This window comes from Camponotus floridanus, unplaced genomic scaffold, assembly GCF_003227725.1.
Source record: "Camponotus floridanus strain SB8 unplaced genomic scaffold, Cflo_v7.5 scaffold157, whole genome shotgun sequence".
Lineage (NCBI taxonomy): Eukaryota > Metazoa > Arthropoda > Insecta > Hymenoptera > Formicidae > Camponotus > Camponotus floridanus.
The window spans coordinates 85,731-105,611 of NW_020229278.1; the positions used below are offsets into that span (position 1 = coordinate 85,731).

General features: G+C 34.6%; 3 protein-coding genes across 9 annotated transcripts in view; 1 reads left to right on the forward strand and 2 right to left on the reverse strand.

Annotated features, from left to right (window-relative positions):
- Positions 1-12,584, forward strand: part of LOC105252451 (cytospin-A) — a 65,081-nt gene extending 52,497 nt beyond the window's left edge. For 4 of the 7 annotated variants that reach the window (XM_011259811.3, XM_011259829.3, XM_025406834.1 and 1 more), the window contains 10 exons: positions 1,032-1,356; positions 5,183-5,551; positions 5,634-5,846; positions 5,929-6,384; positions 6,654-7,089; positions 7,438-9,384; positions 9,829-10,026; positions 10,675-10,848; positions 10,989-11,371; positions 11,441-12,584. In XM_011259811.3, the coding sequence (XP_011258113.1) occupies positions 1,032-1,356; positions 5,183-5,551; positions 5,634-5,846; positions 5,929-6,384; positions 6,654-7,089; positions 7,438-9,384; positions 9,829-10,026; positions 10,675-10,848; positions 10,989-11,371; positions 11,441-11,530 (4,591 nt within the window). In that variant the 3' untranslated portion in view covers positions 11,531-12,584. Of the gene's footprint in view, positions 1-1,031; positions 1,357-4,445; positions 4,543-4,743; positions 4,898-5,182; positions 5,552-5,633; positions 5,847-5,928; positions 6,385-6,653; positions 7,090-7,437; positions 9,385-9,828; positions 10,027-10,674; positions 10,849-10,988; positions 11,372-11,440 lie in introns of those variants that run through there. The other 3 variants (XM_011259839.3, XM_011259848.3, XM_011259857.3) reach the window with 3 other exon arrangements.
- A 225-nt stretch (positions 12,585-12,809) lies between these two features.
- LOC105252525 (histone deacetylase 3) lies at positions 12,810-15,307 on the reverse strand. The gene is made up of 2 exons (XM_011259930.3): positions 15,017-15,307; positions 12,810-14,392 (listed from the first exon to the last, which is right to left on the reverse strand). Exon 2 carries the CDS (start codon positions 14,357-14,359, stop codon positions 13,058-13,060), a length of 1,302 nt encoding a protein of 433 aa, XP_011258232.1. The 5' UTR covers positions 14,360-14,392; positions 15,017-15,307; the 3' UTR covers positions 12,810-13,057.
- A 398-nt stretch (positions 15,308-15,705) lies between these two features.
- LOC105252531 (dihydrolipoyl dehydrogenase, mitochondrial) lies at positions 15,706-19,861 on the reverse strand. Its single transcript, XM_011259943.3, has 7 exons — positions 19,644-19,861; positions 18,488-18,773; positions 17,412-17,778; positions 16,999-17,343; positions 16,754-16,845; positions 16,351-16,676; positions 15,706-16,114 (listed from the first exon to the last, which is right to left on the reverse strand). The coding sequence occupies exons 1-7, from the start codon at positions 19,683-19,685 to the stop codon at positions 16,049-16,051; spliced, it is 1,524 nt and encodes a 507-aa protein (XP_011258245.1). The 5' UTR covers positions 19,686-19,861; the 3' UTR covers positions 15,706-16,048.
- Between the last annotated feature and the right edge of the window lie 20 nt (positions 19,862-19,881).

Sequence of the window (19,881 nt, forward strand, 5' to 3'; positions counted from 1 at the left end):
TCGCATCTTGGGTTTGAAGAAAAATCGCAATCTCGCTACAAATTTTCTTAATATAATAATAAAAGTGAAATATATTTGCATATAATATAATTATCAAAGTGAAAAATATATTTACATAATCACAACATCGGAAAGCTATTCATTAAAAAAGACAGTTTGAAAATATAGCATTATTAAAAGGATATTGTCAACTGATACACAATCGCAATCTCCCTACATATTTTCTTCTTAATTAATATAATAATAAAAGTGAAATATATTTGCATATAATACAATTATAAAAGTGAAAAATATATTTACATAATCTCAACATCGGAAAACTATTCATTAAAAAAAAGACACTTTGAAAGTATAGCATTATTAAAAGGATATTGTCAACTGACACACAATCGCAATCTCCCTACCAATTTTCTTCTTAATTAATATAATAATAAAAGTGAAATATATTTGCATATAATATAATTATCAAAGTGAAAAATATATTTGCATAATCTCAACATCGGAAAACTATTCATTAAAAAGACACTTTGAAAATACAGCATTATTAAAAGAATTGTTAACTGACACACACATACACAATCGGAGCCTCTATCAGGATTCCTCGAGGATGAATCTCTCGCACCCCGACACTCCGAGTCCTTCCGCGAGGATCTAATCAGAAGACACGGTTTATCGAATCTCCACGTTAATTTGTATCCGTGACTTAACAACAATTACGTCCATTCATCGTAAGCGACAGGATGACAGGATGACGGGGATCTTGACGCGCTCATTCTCCTCCTCATCCGAGTCCTTGACGAGCGTTCTCTAACGGGAACAGCGGACGATGTCATCGTCCGTTGACGGCGAGGGTCGTTCCAGGTCGCAGGCTGCCTAGTCGCTTCTCCTCGTCGACGAGATTCGGATAGAATAAGAATCATCCCGCTTTCTCTCGGACTTCCTCTCTCGCTTACGTGAAAAAGAAACCATCATTTGTGACACGCGGTGATCAGTCGAGTGACCATGATGAAGTTCAAATCGCTATTTCGCAGAGGACAGCCCAGCCAGCAGTCGGCGCAGCAGCAGCAGCAATCGGCGCCGCTGCGCCAGGCGTCGAGCGCCTCCTCGCTGGAGGCGAAGAGCGACGTCCCGTCGACCGGGAACAACTGGGCCGGCTCCCTGGGCGGCAAGGAGCCGGCCAGATCCAAAGCGACGACGACGTCCAAGGGCCCCGGCAAGGCCTCCAGGATGCAGGAACTGGAGCGCGAGATCGAGGCCCTACGCAAGGATCGCGCGCACCTCGAGGCGAACCTGCACGACGCGCTGGCCGATGCTCAGAATCTGCGCGAGTTGCGCGCCGAGCTCGCCTCTCTCAAGGTAAGCCTTTCGTCAGATCTAAATTGGAGAAATAATTTTCGAAGGAATATTCATAATTATTAGATTTAATAAATTTATTAAAATTATAATTATATTAAATAATTATATTAAATAAAGATATTAATAATAATTATATTAAATAATTATATTAAATAAATATATTAATAATAATTATATTAAATAAATATATTAATAATAATTATATTAAATAAATATATTAATAATGATTATAATAAATAATTATATTAAATAAATATATTAATAATAATTATATTAAATAATTATATTAAATAGTTATATTAAATAAATATTGATAATAATTATATTAAAAAGAGAGAAATATTTTGATGAAAGAACGTGATTCTCTCGATGAAAGATTTGGATAATATATGTGACATTTGCAAATTAATGCATCATAATCACCTCAGAAATTTTTGTGTCGATGGCGCAATCCCGGTCCCGGTTATCGATATGTGATGACTATTCTTGATTTCTTTGAGAGATTCTATTACATTCGCGCTTGTATGATCTTTTGTATCACGATCGTATCTCTTTCTCGATATCGAATCAAGATATGTATATAATTTCTTCATTCTTCTTCTTAATCATCTTTGATATCTCTTTCGTCAAAATTAAGATTGATTATATCATTTCTCGAACGAATACAATGCAATGGAAAAATATCTAAATGTTTTTTTTGATGAACTTTTATTTTTCCAAAGTTCTTTGTTTAAATTATTATAATTAACAAATTATAACACTTATAATTTAAATTCGTTCTGATAAAAGAATTCAAAGAATTTCTTGTAGTATTAGAAGCGAAAAGTCGAACGATATAAATAAAGGCATGCGTTATCTATAAAATTCGGTATTTATGACGAATAATATTTTGTCTGCGTCCTTCTCCTCATTTCACGTGTTGGCCAACTGTAGCTATTTCGAATGTTTATCTAGATGCGTGCAGACATTGAAATCCTTTATTATAATTTTACACACTTGATATAATATATAATATCGTGCGAAAGTTTAAAATTTTACTATTGAATTTTTTGATTCTTTCATTTATAATAATAGATTAAACATTAATCGATCTTTTATTAACGATTTGATTTAAAATCACATCTCAATATAAATATAAAATTAAACGTTTATGATTTGTAAATAATTATTCGAGTGGAATTACATTTTGTATCTCTTTACTCTCGGCTGTACGATAATATATCAACTATAAAAGATATATTGACAATTGGAATGCAAAGTGTTTTGCGAATGCAAAATGCACTCGATGAATAAATTACATCGCGACGCGATGTTATTCTGATTCATCTGCAGTTGACGCCTCGCATTAATTCTTTCCTTCCCCTTCTAAATATGCATCGTGCACACGTGCATGCCTACGTTGTCCCCTCTTCTCCTATTCGCGTTTTTGCGACCGTAGAAGGAAGACAACGTAAGGTATAATCGAGGGAAGGAGCGGCTATAAAAATATCTTCTTTGCATCTAAATTGCAGTTAAATAGATCGATCCTATAAAACATATGTTGTTTCTCACAATCAGTTAAACACGAGTCTAGCATTATATTATAAAATATATATATTGTATTTAAAAAAATTCAATATTTTCTTAATAAAAACTTGAATATCTTTTTACAATTTTTCAATATTTAGTCACTTTGATTAACTGTGTAAATTTTTTATGATTTTTTAAAAAGAAAAAATTTATTTGTCCGAAGTTTAATTTTGATAAAAGCTCGCCTTTATTCTTCGCGTAAAAATTTTTCGAAAATTTTGTTATAGAAATATGAAAACCGTCTTATTATTATTTCAAGTTCGTTTTATCTTTACATGCTTCCACAATCGCTACATTCTCGCAATTGCCGTTCCGAAAAAAAATTCAATATTTTCTTAATAAAAATTTGAATATTTTTTTACAATTTTTCAATGTTTAGTAATTTTGATTAACTGTGTAAATTTTTCATGATTTTTTAAAAAGAAAAAATTTATTTGTCCGAAGCTTAATTTTTATAAAAACTCACCTTTATTCTTCGCGCAAAAATTTTTCGAAAATTTTTATAGAAATATGAAAATCGTCTTATTTCAAGTTCCTTTTATCTTTACATGCTTCCACAATCGTTACATTCTCGCAATTGCCGTTCCGAAAAAAAATTCAATATTTTCTTAATAAAAATTTGAATATTTTTTTACAATTTTTCAATATTTAGTAATTTTGATTAACTGTGTAAATTTTTCATGATTTTTTAAAAAGAAAAAATTTATTTGTCCAAAGCTTAATTTTTATAAAAGCTCGCCTCTATTCTTCGCGCAAAAATTTTTCGAAAATAGAAATATGAAAATTGTCTTATTATTATTTGAAGTTCCTTTTATCTTATCATGCTTCTACAATCGTTACATTCTCGCAATTGCCGTTCCGAAAAAAAATTCAGTATTTTCTTAATAAAAACTTGAATATTTTTTTACAATTTTTCAATATTTAGTAACTTTGATTAACTGTGTAAATTTTTCATGATCTTTTAAAAAGAAAAAATTTATTTGTCCGAAGCTTAATTTTGATAAAAGCTCGCCTCTATTCTTCGCGCAAAAATTTTTCGAAAATTTGTATAGAAATATGAAAATCGTCTTATTATTATTTCAAGTTCCTTTTATCTTTACATGCTTCCACAATCGTTACATTCTCGCAATTGCCGTTCCGAATGAATTCCAGCTCCACGAAATTATTCCACAGGAATGCACCCTCTCGTTGCTTTTCCTTCCCCTCCCTATTATCATGATCGTTACTCAAGGATTATAAAATCCTTTCCGTTATATAATCTGCGTTCAAACGTCGCCTAGAAAAAGCGGAATATTCACAATAATCGCATTTCCGTCGTCGCGAATAAATGGAGGGATAATTTTCTGGAGGGATCGCGTTTCTGTACAACGTCAAAAATTATACCAATTTTTTTTTTTCTTCAAAACTGTAACCGACATATAACCGTTAGAGTATTAGAGAAAGAGAGAGAAAAAAGGAGGCAATTTTTCGCTTGGACGAAAACGGAGCCAGAGGGCGTAGGACGCGGCGGGGATGTTTACGAGTTTACGTTTTACATAGAAAACAGTAGGAAGAGGAAGAGAGCCGGGGAAACCGAGCGGATTCGACATGAAGAAGCGTTGCTTCTCGTCGCCCACGGTAAATGCCGTTCGTTTTAAAGCGCGCAGTAAATATCACGGCGTTTTTCTTACTCGTCATCGGGAGCTCCGATTTGCCGGCGCGATCGTTGGCATAAATTCTAACCTCGAATCTGCTGCCGAACCCCCCCTCCCCTCGCCCCCCTTCAGCCCTCTCGCCTGCGACGGTTATGAGAAGCGTCCCTCGCTCGAGCTCTTGTTTCCCAAACAAGACGAATGTTATGATTGTGACGTGTCTTCACGATGTATTTTTTTTAGAATATTTTTTCGTATCGCGATTTTTTATGTATACAAGATTCCCTGATCTAAAGTTACATGATTATATTGCGACCTTTTCGTGTGTGTAGAGTATGACTGTAAATATAACTGAAATATTTGTATAATTATAAATTTTAAATATTTATATAATTATATCATTTATATAATATAATTTATATTTATATAATTTATATATATAATTTATATAATTATATTTGTATAATTATATTTATATAATAAATTTGTACTTGTAATGAGATAAAATGACGCTAATATTTTTTATTAAGACGTTTTGCTTCATATATTATATCCATGTTTTCCTAAATTATTGTTTAGTGTTTATGAGATAGTAATATTCATATATTTATTGCTTTCGTGAATAGGAGCAGCATAGCCTGGAGCTGGAACGTCTTACTGAAGAAAACGAAGCTCTTCGTGCTCGTCTTAGGGACGTGACACACTCTCCGCTGTCAGATTCAGAGAAACAACAACTGTTGCTAGATGCTTCGAGACTTCACAACTCTGCACCAGCCTCTATCGCCATTCCTCAAGATGATGCTTCTGGAAACAATACCGGTATACCTCAGGAGGGTGCTCAATGTACTACTCCTGACTGGGACAAGCATTCCTCCAGCTCAATGTCGGAGGTTTCGGTTGCATGTTTGCAGGATAGAATCTTGCAAATGGAGGAAACACATTATTCGACAAATGAAGAATTACAGGCGACCATTCAAGAATTAAGCGACTTACAGGTTTGCTTTTATTTATTAATACTGAGAAGTATTCTTGAAATTGAAATAGCCTCTAACAAATTAATGATTAATGATTATACAGACGCAACTAGTAGAGCTACAAGCGGATAATGAAAGATTAACCGAAGAGAAAACAGTTCTTTTGGAGTCATTGTGTCGTCAGACGGAGAAATTAGAAGACTCTCGATCCAAAGTCGACACTCTACAAGAACTGCTTTTAAGGGATGAACAGCCACAAGAAGCATCTAAAGGTTACAATACGGAAAGGGAGCAGAAACTGGTAGATCTTTTAAAAGTGAGTGTATCTAAATTTGTATACAATCAGCAGAAAGCTGATTTACTACTAGTTACTAATTATTTACATGTTGGTTACACAGAGTGCACAAGAGGAACGAGAAGCTTTGCTTCAAAAGCAGGAAGAGTTAACTAGCGAATTGAAAAATCTAAGAACGACTGCTGACGCTAGTGCAGCTGAGACGGAACGTTTGACAAAATGCCTCGAATTATTGGAGACATCGGTAGACGCTGCGAATATTGAACGGAAACAGTTAGATATAGAGTTGACGGAAGCTAGGCAAGAGGGTGCAAATCGCAGTATAGAAATCAGCAGATTGGCAACTCTATTGGAGAACGCGCGAGCAAAGATTGAGGAACTGGAACAATCGAGGCAGCTGGAAAACAAGAGTGAAGCGGACGAATTGCTCGATGCGGCTAGACGAGAAAAGGATACATTAGAAACGCAAGCGGCGGCACTTCAGGAACAGTTGGCACGTTCGCATTGCGATCACGATCGACTAAGGGACCAATATTCGCAACTTCAGGAAGAGTATAAAGTACGTTTACTCTATATGTATGTAGTAGTAACAGTCATAAATTTGAAATTTTTTGATTAAATTTTGATTAAATATTTATTAAAAATTAATTTAATTTATTTATTTAAAATTAATTTTTCTAATAAATATTAATTTATTAGAAAAATATTTATTTTTTTTTCTTTAAGCTATAATAAGCAATAACTAAATAAAAGACACTTAAATTTATATTAAAAATGAATAAAGAATTATTTCTAAATGAATAGAGAATTATTTCTAAATACTTTCAGGTAGCACGAAACAATGCGAAATCTGCTATAGATGACTTAGAATATAGATTGAATCAGTTGAAAGATGAGCGACTGTCCGTAAGCACGGAACTGCAGCTTGTTCGAGATTCGTTGGCGGAATTGCAAACGCAGTGCCAACGGCATCTGGAGGACAAACGGGAGCTGAAGGCAACATTGAGCGAGGCACAGCGAAAGGAACGTGAAACGCAAACGCGATTATACGAATTGGAGCGTGCGTTGGCTGACGAGCGCAAGCTAAGGCAGGATGAGAGCGCAGAATGGCAACAATTCCAGACCGATTTGCTAATGACGGTGCGAGTTGCCAATGATTTCAAGACTGAGGCCCAGAGTGAGCTCGAGCGCGTAGTTATGGAGAACAAGGCGCAAAGGGATAAACTCAGATCACTGGAAGCACAGCTCGATAAGCTTAACAAAGGTAAATAAAACGATGATTTACTTTGGAGCAGAAATTTATGCGATAATACAATTATGAAGGTTTAAAAAATCGTTTCAAATTGTTGTATATCGTTAACACAATAGCAAATATGTGATATTTTGCATACAGCATATAATATTTCAACACAGAATTTTTTTTGGGGGAGAAAAGAGAAAAACAATATTAAAATTTTTATTTCATAATGAAAGGAAACAAATTCATTAATTCGGTAATGAACTTTAATTCTTTCCTTTTTTCATTTAATATACTTTACATAGCTATTGAGAAATACTTCTAATTATTAATTTCGTAATTGTTCCTGTTTTCTTAATCCGGACTGCGTACTAGATAGCACTGCAGTGACTTGCTGCAAGACACTCGATATCGTAAACGGAAGTAAACGGAAAGCAACGAGCGTTATATTAAAACGCGGTCGAACGATACTAAAGAATCGTTGTGATTCGAAAAAACATTCGTTACGAAACAGCTTATCCAGTAAAATGATAACAAGCGGCCAGGACTTACATAAACTAAAGCCCGAGGACGTTAATACCATCGCATCTCCGTGTCAAAACGGATTCGATTTATCGCCGGATAATAGCCTAGCTATCGAGAACACTACACCATCGCCCAAAAAGGCTATTAAATTGGAGGATAAACTCATTTCCGGCGAGGAGATTGAAATCTGTCCCGCCTTTCGCATCAACAATCAGTGCGTTCCAGATGAAACGGATGTGCATTTAATAAATGAGAATTCAAGACAAGCAAAAATTTCAGAAGACGAATCTTCAAAGTTCTATTTAAATTTGAATAACTTTGAATCGAACAAGTCTCATAGTTCGATCAATTCCGATAAATCACCGATAATCGCGGAGGATTATCCAAAACTGTATATTACTGTCACGAACATATCAGATAAAGAGGCTGTGACTAAGAATTCCTTATTGAAAAATATCCGCAGTATTCAAAACGCCGATAGAGATGCATATGGCATCAACATCTCGAATAGTAGATTCTTCGTACCAAAGGATTACGTATATTCTGGTATAGAATGCGTGATGGACGACTTAAAGTTCGAAGTTGATCCGGAAATGGGGAAACTGTTGCAGAGAAGTTACAGTAATCCGCAGATCAGCACGAACTCGCCTGTTTTAATCGACATTGAAACGGGTCCGTCATCTTTGAATAATAATACAATGGTATCATCAGAAACTTCATTGAATAATTCAGCAGGACAACGTAACGAAGATTCAAATTTCAAATATTTAAGGACGCTTTCAGATACATCGCTCGTAAATCTAAGATCGAAAGAAAGCAATAGAACCGAACAAAGGCAGAAGCTATTTTTAAACAAGCGCGAATCAAAACCAAGTCACGAGGTAATTGATTCTCTCTTAGGTGAAATAACTTCAAAATCAGAAACATCTGCGGCATTACACATTAGAAATATCGAATCATTAAACAAACTTGACGATCGTGTTAATTTGCACGAGAGCGAAGAAAAATCACGCGAAATGAAATATGGAAATTGTACATTTTCCCCGTCAAAAGTTTCCCATTCGAGAGACGAAACCGTAAAGCAAGAAACATGCTATAATCAATTATGGACAGCAAAACATGTGATCATCGATGACGAAAAAATTACAACGAAATCTGCATCCGATATACTTGAAAAATCCAAAATATCGGATTCGTCTGATAAAAATATTGCAGCCAATATAAATTCGTTGAAATTCGAAAAAATAAAGAGTCCCTATGATACGTCAAGTGCTCCTTTAATGAGGTCGAAATCATATCCATTGATATCCTCGACGAAAGTTCCCTCTGCGTCAAGATGTCTCTCATCGATCTCGATTACTCCTACATGCCAGACGCTAAGAATTTCTTCTGAAAATGAAAAAAAAATTTCGGAGTCGCGCAAGTGTTCTTCCATTGATAAAAAAAAACAAATGGAACTTTCGTCGTGTAATAAAGAGATACAAAAATCAGAAAACTCGAATTTGAGAGAAACTAATCGCATACGATTGAATCGTATAAAATTCTTGCAAAATAGTTTGCAAGCTGCTGCAAGCGAGAATGATTCTCAAATCGAGAAAGTGGTTCCTTCCGAAAGTAAATTTTGTAGAATAAATGAAACGTCACAAAGTGTCGACTTGGAATCGGATCGAAATAAGGATCAACCGCTGCCGATGGGACGAACATCATCCTTGAGAGAAAAATTTGAGACGATCATGGAAGACATTGAATTAAGGACGTCGTCGGGAAGGCGTTCACAAATAAGCAAATCTTGCGACCGTAAGTCGCTCTGTTAATGTGGGAATCACGACTACGCTTGTATCACAGAAATTCGATTCCATTGTCCGTCCTGGCTCCTCGATCTAGACAAAGAATACAAGAAATTCGTGTACCTTCGTATCGTTAGCATTGTATCGCCCACGTTGTCTCCATTGACTGTTACTTGGCTTTCTTTGTGTTTCTCAAATTCTGTATTACAATTTACTCGCTTATTTATGTTTTCTATCATCGATCTCTTTGTCCTTATTTATTTAATCCGTACGAGTGTGCAAACTATCATAAATTTATAAAAGCCTATAAAATTCAAGTATTTTAATTATCAGTCATTTACGCTTTATTTTATGTATAAATTTTATTTACGGCTTATCGCTTCCATTATTGTTCAGTTAATCGCTCGCGATAATTTCCGATAAAAGTGTAACAAGCAAATTGAAAATTTTCTAGCTAACCAGAAGGTAGTAATACAACAGCCGCCTCCAAGACCAGCCAGTACACCAACGGAAACTCAACAATCTGTATTGACGAGTGTGCAGCAGGAGATTGCTGCTCGTAGGAAGGCCAATATCTCGCGTCAAGACTCCAGACTTTCTGTGAAATGTCTAATCGAGAGTATTGAGAATGCTACCAAACAGGCTAAAGCTGGTGAGTACAATATAATTTTAGGATATGTACAATTGTAATCGTCAATACATATTGTTTACAATGTTATCTTTAAATTACAAAAAATATATGAAAAATATATAAGTTATTAATATACAGGGTGTATCTTAAAAAGCTCCCACTAAGCAAATAGCGTTATTTCTTAAAAACCGAGTCGAAAAGTCCTGAACCATTTTTTTCCATAATACTTAATAAAGCAGTAATTAATAAAGCAGTAATTTTTTCCATAATGCTTAATAAAGCAGTAATTAATGAGTAAAGTCGTATCAATAAAGACAAACTTCCTCGTTATCACCATATGAAGATTTGGATAAGCAAAAAAATAAACTGTTTTGTGTTAATTTTTAAACAATTCATCTTTTCAGAAATCTTTTTAATACTTAAATCTGATTAATTATTTAATTAATCTTGGAAAAAAAATGGTTCAGGGCTTTTCAACTCAGTTTTTAATCAGGAATAACGCTATTTGCTTGGTGGGAGCTTTTTAAGATACATCCTGTATATATATATATATATATATATATATATATATATATATATATTTTTTTTTTTTAATTTAAAAAATAAAAACCGAAAATATGATGCAATGTGATTTGAAGATAAAAAAACGGAATTATTTTACATATTTAGGACCTGGAAGTCGTAGCAGTTCTACATCATCTCTTAATTCGATCGGAACTACCGACATTATCTCTTTGAAGGCTCCCCTCAGAGATCAACAGCAGATTAATAATTTAATTTGCACGGCAAATTCGACAAATAACAATAAGACGCAATCTACAATCGCAAAGAAACCAATATCAGGTAATTTTCAATTTAAGATTTTATATAAGTGTAAAATTTGTACGGTATAAAAATACAACAAAAGCATAAAAATTATTGCACATTTTAGGAGAAAAGAAATTTTTTCTCATGTCTAATTAAATATTTCAATTTTTATGCAGAAACAAAGTCAACACCTGTAGTTTTGAGTCCGGGCGAGTTATTGGACTCGGCCGCCTTAAACGCCAAGGCAATCGATTTTGTGCGTCGAAACAGCGTCACTGATCTATCGGAGCGCAAAGATCCTCTGTGCGGTTTAGTTAAAAACGGCGGGTCCAAGCGTAATGCCTTGCTCAAGTGGTGTCAAAACAAGACGATAGGCTATCGAAACATCGATATAACTAATTTCAGTAGTTCCTGGAACGATGGTTTGGCATTTTGCGCACTCATGCATTCCTATTTGCCGCGCAAGGTACCGTATGACACGTTGACGCCGATCGAAAAACGACGAAACTTCTCGATCGCCTTCTCTGCTGCCGAGAGTGTCGGCATACCTACTACTTTGGTAAGTCGATCAACAAGCTATTCTTGAATTCACAGAATGGTTAACAAAAATTATTATTTTTTTTTTCAGAATATTGGTGAGATGTGTCAACTCGAGCGACCTGATTGGCAACAGGTCATGACGTACGTGACCAGCATTTACAAGCATTTCGAAACGTAACTGATCACTTTTTCGTTATGTTGCCTACCAGATATGTTCTAATTGTACCTATCGAAAGTTCTTAAAATCGATGAGCGAGAAAGAACAACAGCATCTAGTCAAACAAATGTTATAGGACAAAGCTGAAAGGGAAGAAATATGAAACAAAGATTTGTCCAGAGATTGTCAAGGATCGCTGAAGCACTGCCTAATTATATCCCCTTGTTGTACGCTGTATATAGTTTCGTAAAATCGTAAAACGTACGAGCCGCAAGAGTATATGCAAAGAATTCGATGAAAAACTAAACACCAAATGGAATTGCTGTTACTATGAGACTGAAAAAAACTTTATATATACATATATATATGCATATATACGCACGCGCTTTGTAAGAATGAGACAGAATTTTTTGAAAAAGGAGAAAAGATAATAAATAACCATAAGCTTCGTGAATAGTTTTTTGCAAGCTACGCGCAATATTCTTCGAGGTCCAGTGTTACGCAATGCTACCCATTTGCAAAGAACATACCACGCATTGTCTCTGCATAGTAATTTTTTGCACCGTTTTTCTGCAAAGAGTGAATCGAATTGCAAGTAATATTTGCGTTCCTCGTACCGTGAATATTTTTATATGTGTATTATTTTTTGAAAGAAATTTTTTGTAGAGTTTACAAAATACGACGAATGTACAGAACACAAAGCGCCTTAATTTAAGAAATCTAATTTATTGTAATTAGTCGCGTATATTTAGTATGCTCTTATCGAGCGAAAAAATCCGTTTATCCTCCCCTCGCCCCCATCCATACTCCCATAGCAGAATCGTTTTGCGTTTCTACTTTGCAGGCAGATAGGGAAAAGGAGAAGGAACAATTATATTGTACGAAGATTAAATTCTCTGTGATATAGCGAGATAGCCCCAAGACAGAGATACAGACGTTATCGTTATTGCTATTACTATTATTACACTATTATCGCTATTAATATCGTCCTCGTCATCGTTGTTGTACTATTGTAGACAATACAGATATCACTGTCTGAACTGTAGAACAATAAACTTGCCTAATGGATATTTGAGACCAGATATTCTAATTAGAATATGTCACGCAACTTCTTTAGTTAAGAATTAGGTTCCTTCTTTTAATAGCAATATTGAATACTTTGTTATCTATGATATATACGCATATTTTATGCAATTGTTTATTGAAAGTTTATGCAATATTTAACTAAAATATGCATATTTTATTACAAAATGAATTTTTATGTACAATTCTTTTATACATTTGCTATGCTTTTATGTCTAACAATATATTGTAATAATTGTTGTCGTATAATGATAAGAAGTCTCGAAAAAGTTTAGATTTTATATTAAATAATAGTTTATCATACTTATTATCTTAAAATCAATTATAAAAAAGATTACTTCAATATTTTTCACGGCAATTTGTCGATTAACTAATATAAAATATTCTAATCGCGCTTAATCCGTGTATCGTACAAAAGATCAGAAATTTTCGAGCAATACTTTACAATCTCTTTCACTGTTCTTATCACGAATCATTCACATCTAACTTGTCCTGATCTTTATCCCCAGCGTAATACTCGTTCGCAGGCTCCACAATCTTGTCCGTGTCCTGCGCATTTTGTCGCGAGTCCGGATCCGGTTCTGGCTGTCTCTCCTCTTCGGGCGGCAACGCATCGCACGGGACGTCCTGCATTTGCACACTCGGCGAATGCTGAATCATTTTGAGATTGTCGTAGACGTGTCGCGTGATCGCTTCCAAGTACTGCTTACTGTTGGCGTTATCCTGTCTGGTCACGACTTCGGGATGTAGAGTAAAGTCTGGCGCGAAGTATTCCAAGTATTCGGTGTACGGCAACTCGTTGCTGATTTGCTCGTCGACGAGCAAGGATGTCTCGTAAGTCCAGCATCGAGCGACGTTTCGCAAAGTGTAACCACCACCGCCGACAGTCAACAACGGTACATTCAAGTCCCTCACGAATTTCACGCACTCGCCATGACCCTTTGTACTGAGACTGAAGCAGCCAAGTCGATCGTTGGCGAGGGAATCGGCACCGCATTGAAGCACTATCGCCGTTGGCTGGAAGAACTCCATCACGTGAGATATGACGGGCTTGAAGACCTGAATGTACGATCCATCGTCAATTCCTTCTTTCAGCGGTACATTTACCGAATAATATCGGCCGCTTTCGGCGCCGATCTCGTACATGTCACCGGTACCGGGGAAGAAGTAATTGCCGTATTTATGAAACGATACGGTCATGACGCGATCGGTCAGATAGAAGGCCTCCTGCACGCCGTCTCCGTGATGTACATCGATGTCGATGTACAGCACTCGGGCACGGTACTTAAGCAATTCTAATATAGCGATCACAATGTCGTTGATGTAGCAAAAGCCGGACGCCTCGAATTTCTTGGCGTGATGCAACCCACCGCTCCAGTTAACGGCGATATCGCAGCAATTGTTATTCAGCTTGGTAGCGCCGTCCAACGATGCGCCGGTGTACATGGAGCAGAAGTCGAAGAGGCCGTCGAACACGGGGCAGTCGTCGCCCACGTTGAAGTGGCTCAGGTACTTTGTGTAGCCTTGCAGATTCTGTGGAGTAACGCGTTGTAGAAATTCCACGTAGTCCTCCGAGTGGAAGCGACACATATCGTGGGTGCTGGCACGATACGGTCGATAAATTTGCATCTTCCTGTGGAGGCCATAGTTGAGCACCAGACTATGGATGACAGACAGCCGATGGGGTTTCATAGGATGACCCGGCCCATAATGGAAGTTACCCACCTCCGGGTTGTAAAAGTACGCGACTTTCTTGTTGTAGCTCATGTTGAGGTAAGCGACACGAAGAATAAATATCACCTAGAAAAATATAGAGGCACCATTAATATGAATATTGTGAAGCAATCACCCTAAATTAATATTTTGAATAATATGAATAATTCTGTTGAATGCATAGTTTGTATTGGGACAATACATGTATTGATAGAAAAAATCCTCTAAGAATTTGAATACCTAAAAATATTCCCAAAATAAAGATCCAAAATTTCATCAATATGAAATATTGATTGGAGTGGGTAGTTTAATTAAAGATTTATTAAAAAATGATAAATTTTTGTTCATAATGATTAATTTAATTAATTTTTCGGAGTGTTATTGATTTTGATGAGCAAATTTTAATAATGGAAAAAAGAGAGAAAAGTAAATAAAATATTGATAAAATCATTACATTATTTAATGGGTATTCATGAAGATTTAAAATATTATTGAAAGTTATTTTATTAATATAAAAAATAGACGAATTTTCATGGAATTTATATTTATAAATAAATAAATTTAAAGGATTAAATTTTAGTAAATAAGAAAAAATTATATTAATTAAAAATGAAATTACCATAAAGTTATTAAGTTTAAATTTAAATTGTTCATGTCATCTAGAAATTAGATACGAAGAAAATATTCATTGAGGAAAAACCAAGTACATACCTCATATTCCTATCCCAGAATAAAATTGCGTATACTCTAATCCTGTGCTTCTGAAGCATCAAGAGAGGTTAACAATTCAGATTTAACGTCGACTTTAATTCCTTTTAGCTCCTTCGTGGCGGAATTTTGAATTTAATTTTTACGTAGATTTGCGACCGCAATTTGAATAACAATTCATTCTTTTGGTAAGGTTTGTTAAAAATAGAAAACTTGTGACCGCAATGACAAGCCAGGGGAGCCAGGGCAAGCTAGACGCGACGTCACTTACCGTTCTGGCGACATCTTTGATGTCAGTGTTGGCCAAAACGCATGCGCGAAATAAGTAAGTTGAATAAAGTTAATCCAATCGCATTTATTAAAGAATATATTTTTTTTAAACTTTTTTTTTATTTAAAACAATATGAAAAAAACATACAAAAATAAATTTAGAAAATGTAATTAAGTCATTATAAATTAACATAAGGAATTGTCTTAAATTTTTTAGCTTATGAAACAAAGTTCAAAATAATTTTTCTTATGAAAATAATACTCTTTTTTAAAATATACAAGAATTTTTTTTCAAACCAGTTTGTTTAAAAATTTTATTTATTTGGTTTCATGTATGCCATATAATTTTTTAATTTTTGCCTTTAAAAAGAATAATTGGAAGATCTGGTTAAATTAGAATGTTTTGCATTTTTTATTTATTCAATATGTATTTAATAAATACAGTAATCACCTGACAGAGATAATTAATCATTACCTTTGCATATAATGATTTAAAACTTTTATTTACAATCTTTTATGCGATTAAGCGACAACGCGCTAGTTTGCCCATGACGTTGATACGTAGACTAGATTGAGACTACGATGAGATGTCAAAGGGGCTGTACATTCCCATGGTGCATTCAGCATGGATCTTAATCATATTTGTCTATGCACTTTATTATACCAGTTTCAAACAGATATGTTAAGCGTATATGTTAAGTGCTAAATGCACAGTGAAAATGTGGACTATCAAGTGTCAATGAATCATTTATCCTCCATAATAATTTAAAAATTGATAGGCTTGCCAAAGTAAGCTGCCAGATGAGCCTCTCTGAGTGCCTCGGCGCATGTCTGTAAAGTAGAATCACATTAGCAAACATAGTAAAGTAATAAAACAAATATAATAATTAAATATAATAATTTAATTCAGATTTTTTTTAGATTTTTTTCTCATTAATTTCATTAAATTTGAAGAGTCAATTTCAACAAATTTTTTTTCTTAAATTGAAAATATTCAATATACTTGTATAAAAAGAAGGAGTTTCATATACACAAAGCAAAATTCTTATAAATTGTTAAATACTTACCGGATGTGCGTGGCATACACGAGCAACGTCTTCTGCGCTAGCTCCGTACTCCATTGCAAGAACTGCCTCGTTGATAAGCTCGCCTGCGCTTGGTCCAATCATATGTACGCCCAGGATTTTATCCGTATTGCTATCCGCGAGTACTTTAGCAAAACCGTCCGTATCTAGATTCGTTTTCGCTCGTGAATTCGCCATGAATGGGAACTTGCCAACCTTGTAGTCGATGCCCTCTTTTTTCAGATCTTCCTCCGTCTTGCCAACCCAACCGACTTCTGGATGCGTGTATATTACGCTCGGCACGCAGTTGTAGTCAATGTGAACCGCGCCTGCATTGTATTATAATAATTTATATTTTATTAAGGATCAAATATGAAAAAAAGAATGTATTTAAAATATGATTTACCTCCGGCAATACCTTCCACTGTGATTATGCCCTCATCCTCGGCCTTATGAGCTAGCATTGGTCCATGAATGCAATCTCCGATAGCATAGATACTGTGAATTAAATTACAATAGTAAAATAACAAAATCAAAATCATTCAGTCATAAATATCAGAGGAAATGAAAATCAAATAGCGCTTTATCATTCAACGTAATGTAATTATATGTATTGTATGTATATTATATTCAACCTAATAATGTATTTACCTAGGTACTACCGTTTGGAACCGGTTGTTCACGGGTATTCTTCCTTTTTCGTCCCTCTCAATACCCAAATCTTCCAGACCTAGATTTTGCGTATACGGTCTTCTGCCAACGCACACCAATAATACGTCACACGCTAAGTCCTCCTTTTTATTGGAATCTTTCGCATCCTCAACTGAAACTAGGATCTCATTGCCACTTTTGTTAGCGGCTGTAACCTTGGTTCCCAATTTGAATTTCAGACCCTGCTTGGCTAGGACCTTCTGCATCGTTTTACTGACTTCTCCGTCAATACCCATACCGCCAATTGTCGACATGAATTCAACGGCCGTAACGTCGGAACCCAGTCTATAAAAAAAGTTACAATTAGCAAGAATGTAACAATTATTTTTCTCAAGTATATTTCTGAAACAAACCTTTGCCAGACCGAGCCCAATTCCAATCCAATGACTCCAGCTCCTATAACAATAAGTCTTTTGGGAACTTCACTGAGCGATAATGCACCCGTCGAGGACACTATCTGCTTTTCGTCAATTTCGATACCAGGAAATGGCGAAACTTCGCTACCGGTTGCTATCAGAATATTCTTAGTATTGATCGTTGATTCCACTGATCCATCAGATTTTAAGGCAGTGACTTGATTCTTGCCAGTAATTTTTCCATGGCCATTGACCCATTCGATCTTATTTTTCTTAAATAGACCTGCTATACCACCGGTCAAGGCCTTGACCACATTTAATTTCTGTTCCATAAGTTTACTAAGATTAAGTTGAACATCTGACACTGTAAAAACATCAATATTTAATACTATTACAATCTGATGGAAGATGGATCTGATGGAAGCTGTGTTCAACAGAAAAAGCTCCTTTGCTCACTGTTGTAAAATTCGTAAACCTGATTGGTGTAGACTCTTAATTTTGGCTAAATCTAAGAGCATACACCAATCAGATTCACGAATTTTACAACAGTTGCAAAGCACCCAGGTAGAACATGAAACTCATAATGACATCATTATGACGTCACCTAAAAGTCATTTTAGAAAAATCATAATGATCTCATTTGATATATTTTTGGCAATATTTTGGTGATTTATTTTTGATATTAAAAAATTCTAACGAATTCTCTGTTGGAGATATTAAAAAATTCTAACGAATTCTCTGTTGGAGAATATATATACTTCACATATGAAATCTTAAGACTCAATCATAATAATATCATTTTTTATATATATTGCGCAATTACTTGTTTATTTAATTATTCATGTATATTTGAATTATATTTAAGCAACATAATCTTTTTAAAATTATATAATGCGATTATTGAATTTAAAAATTTATGATTCTTTTAATCATCTTTAACTCATTTTTGTTTAGGTAACTTTTAAGTGATAAATAAAATCATGATGACGTCATAATGATGTCATTATGAGTTTCATGTTCTACCTGGGCAGCATCCTGTTGAATGCAGCCATCTATTTAGTTTAATCACATACCAACAACTCCACGGTTTGCCAAATCTCCACTGTGTGCCATATGATAATAATGTGAATTGTTTAAAAGTGATTTAGATGGAATACAACCAACATTGAGACATGTGCCTCCTAAAGTAGGACCTTTCTCTACGCATACTGTCTTCATGCCTAGTTGTGCAGCTTTGATTGCTGCTACGTATCCACCAGGACCAGCTCCAATCACTACTACATCCGCATCTATCGTACTTGCATACCTGCGTTGCTGGGCAGTTGTCATACCCGGGAGAACACGTTTTATACATGTTGGCTAATGAGAAATAAAAATAAAATATATTCGCCAAATGTATAGATGATTCAGATGTATTGAAAATTATTATAATAAAGTAAAGGTCCGTTAGGTAAAATCAATACAAATTAGTTAAAAGGCTTCAAGGACCAACCCAATGGTGAAAATATGCAAAAAATAGAATATTGCAAAATATGCCAAATAACATATGTCAAATAACAAAGTGAGTGATAAACATAAAAATAAAAATAGAAATTTTTATTTTTATGCTTATCACTCACTTTGTTACTGGACATTGAAAAGAATCCAAATTGGATTGAAACACAGCATTTGTCGTGTTTAAATTAAATAAACATTTTCATTTGGCTTATTAAATTGTAATAACCGTTCTATTTTTTGCATATTTTCACCATTTGCATTGGTCCTTGAAGCCTTTTAACTAGTTTTTATTGTATTCAAATGCAAAGAAATCTATTGTCAATTTATAGAAAAAGAGAGAGAGAGATAAAAGTGTATAAGCATACATTATGATATAAATGATATTTAAATTATTCTATCATTCTGCTGCCATATTTTTTTAATTATATTTGTATTATGTCTTCTTTCAATTTTTCTTTATTTTATAGCCTGAATACACACAAATAGTGTTACTAAGAAGATAAATTCAATTGAAATTCAATATAAAAGAAAGCAATGACATAATCAACCTGTGAAGGTAACTTTACGTCGTTATTAACTTAAATTCTTATCAAACATCTTTCGAATAAATTAAAAGAAAAATATGCAAGATGAATTATTTTGCAGAACGTTACGAAAGAGATGTCTAAATGAAAAATATCACTTGTAAGATCATGTGAACGAAATCATCGGATATCTTCTTACTCGACTTACCCTGATCGAGGTGGTGATCAAATTCCATAAACTGGCTTGCATTATTCTCTCTCAAAATATACTTTGGATCCCGATATTAGAAGGGAGATAGAAAGGGAAAAGTTCCACTGAAACCGTAAAACTGGCAGTGAAACGTAAAGTTGGTAAAGGTATACCGGTTATCGCTGGTTATCACGCTAGGTTATCGCTTTGCTTCGAGGAGACCTCGATAAGTCAGTGTCAGTAACGTGTTCACGAA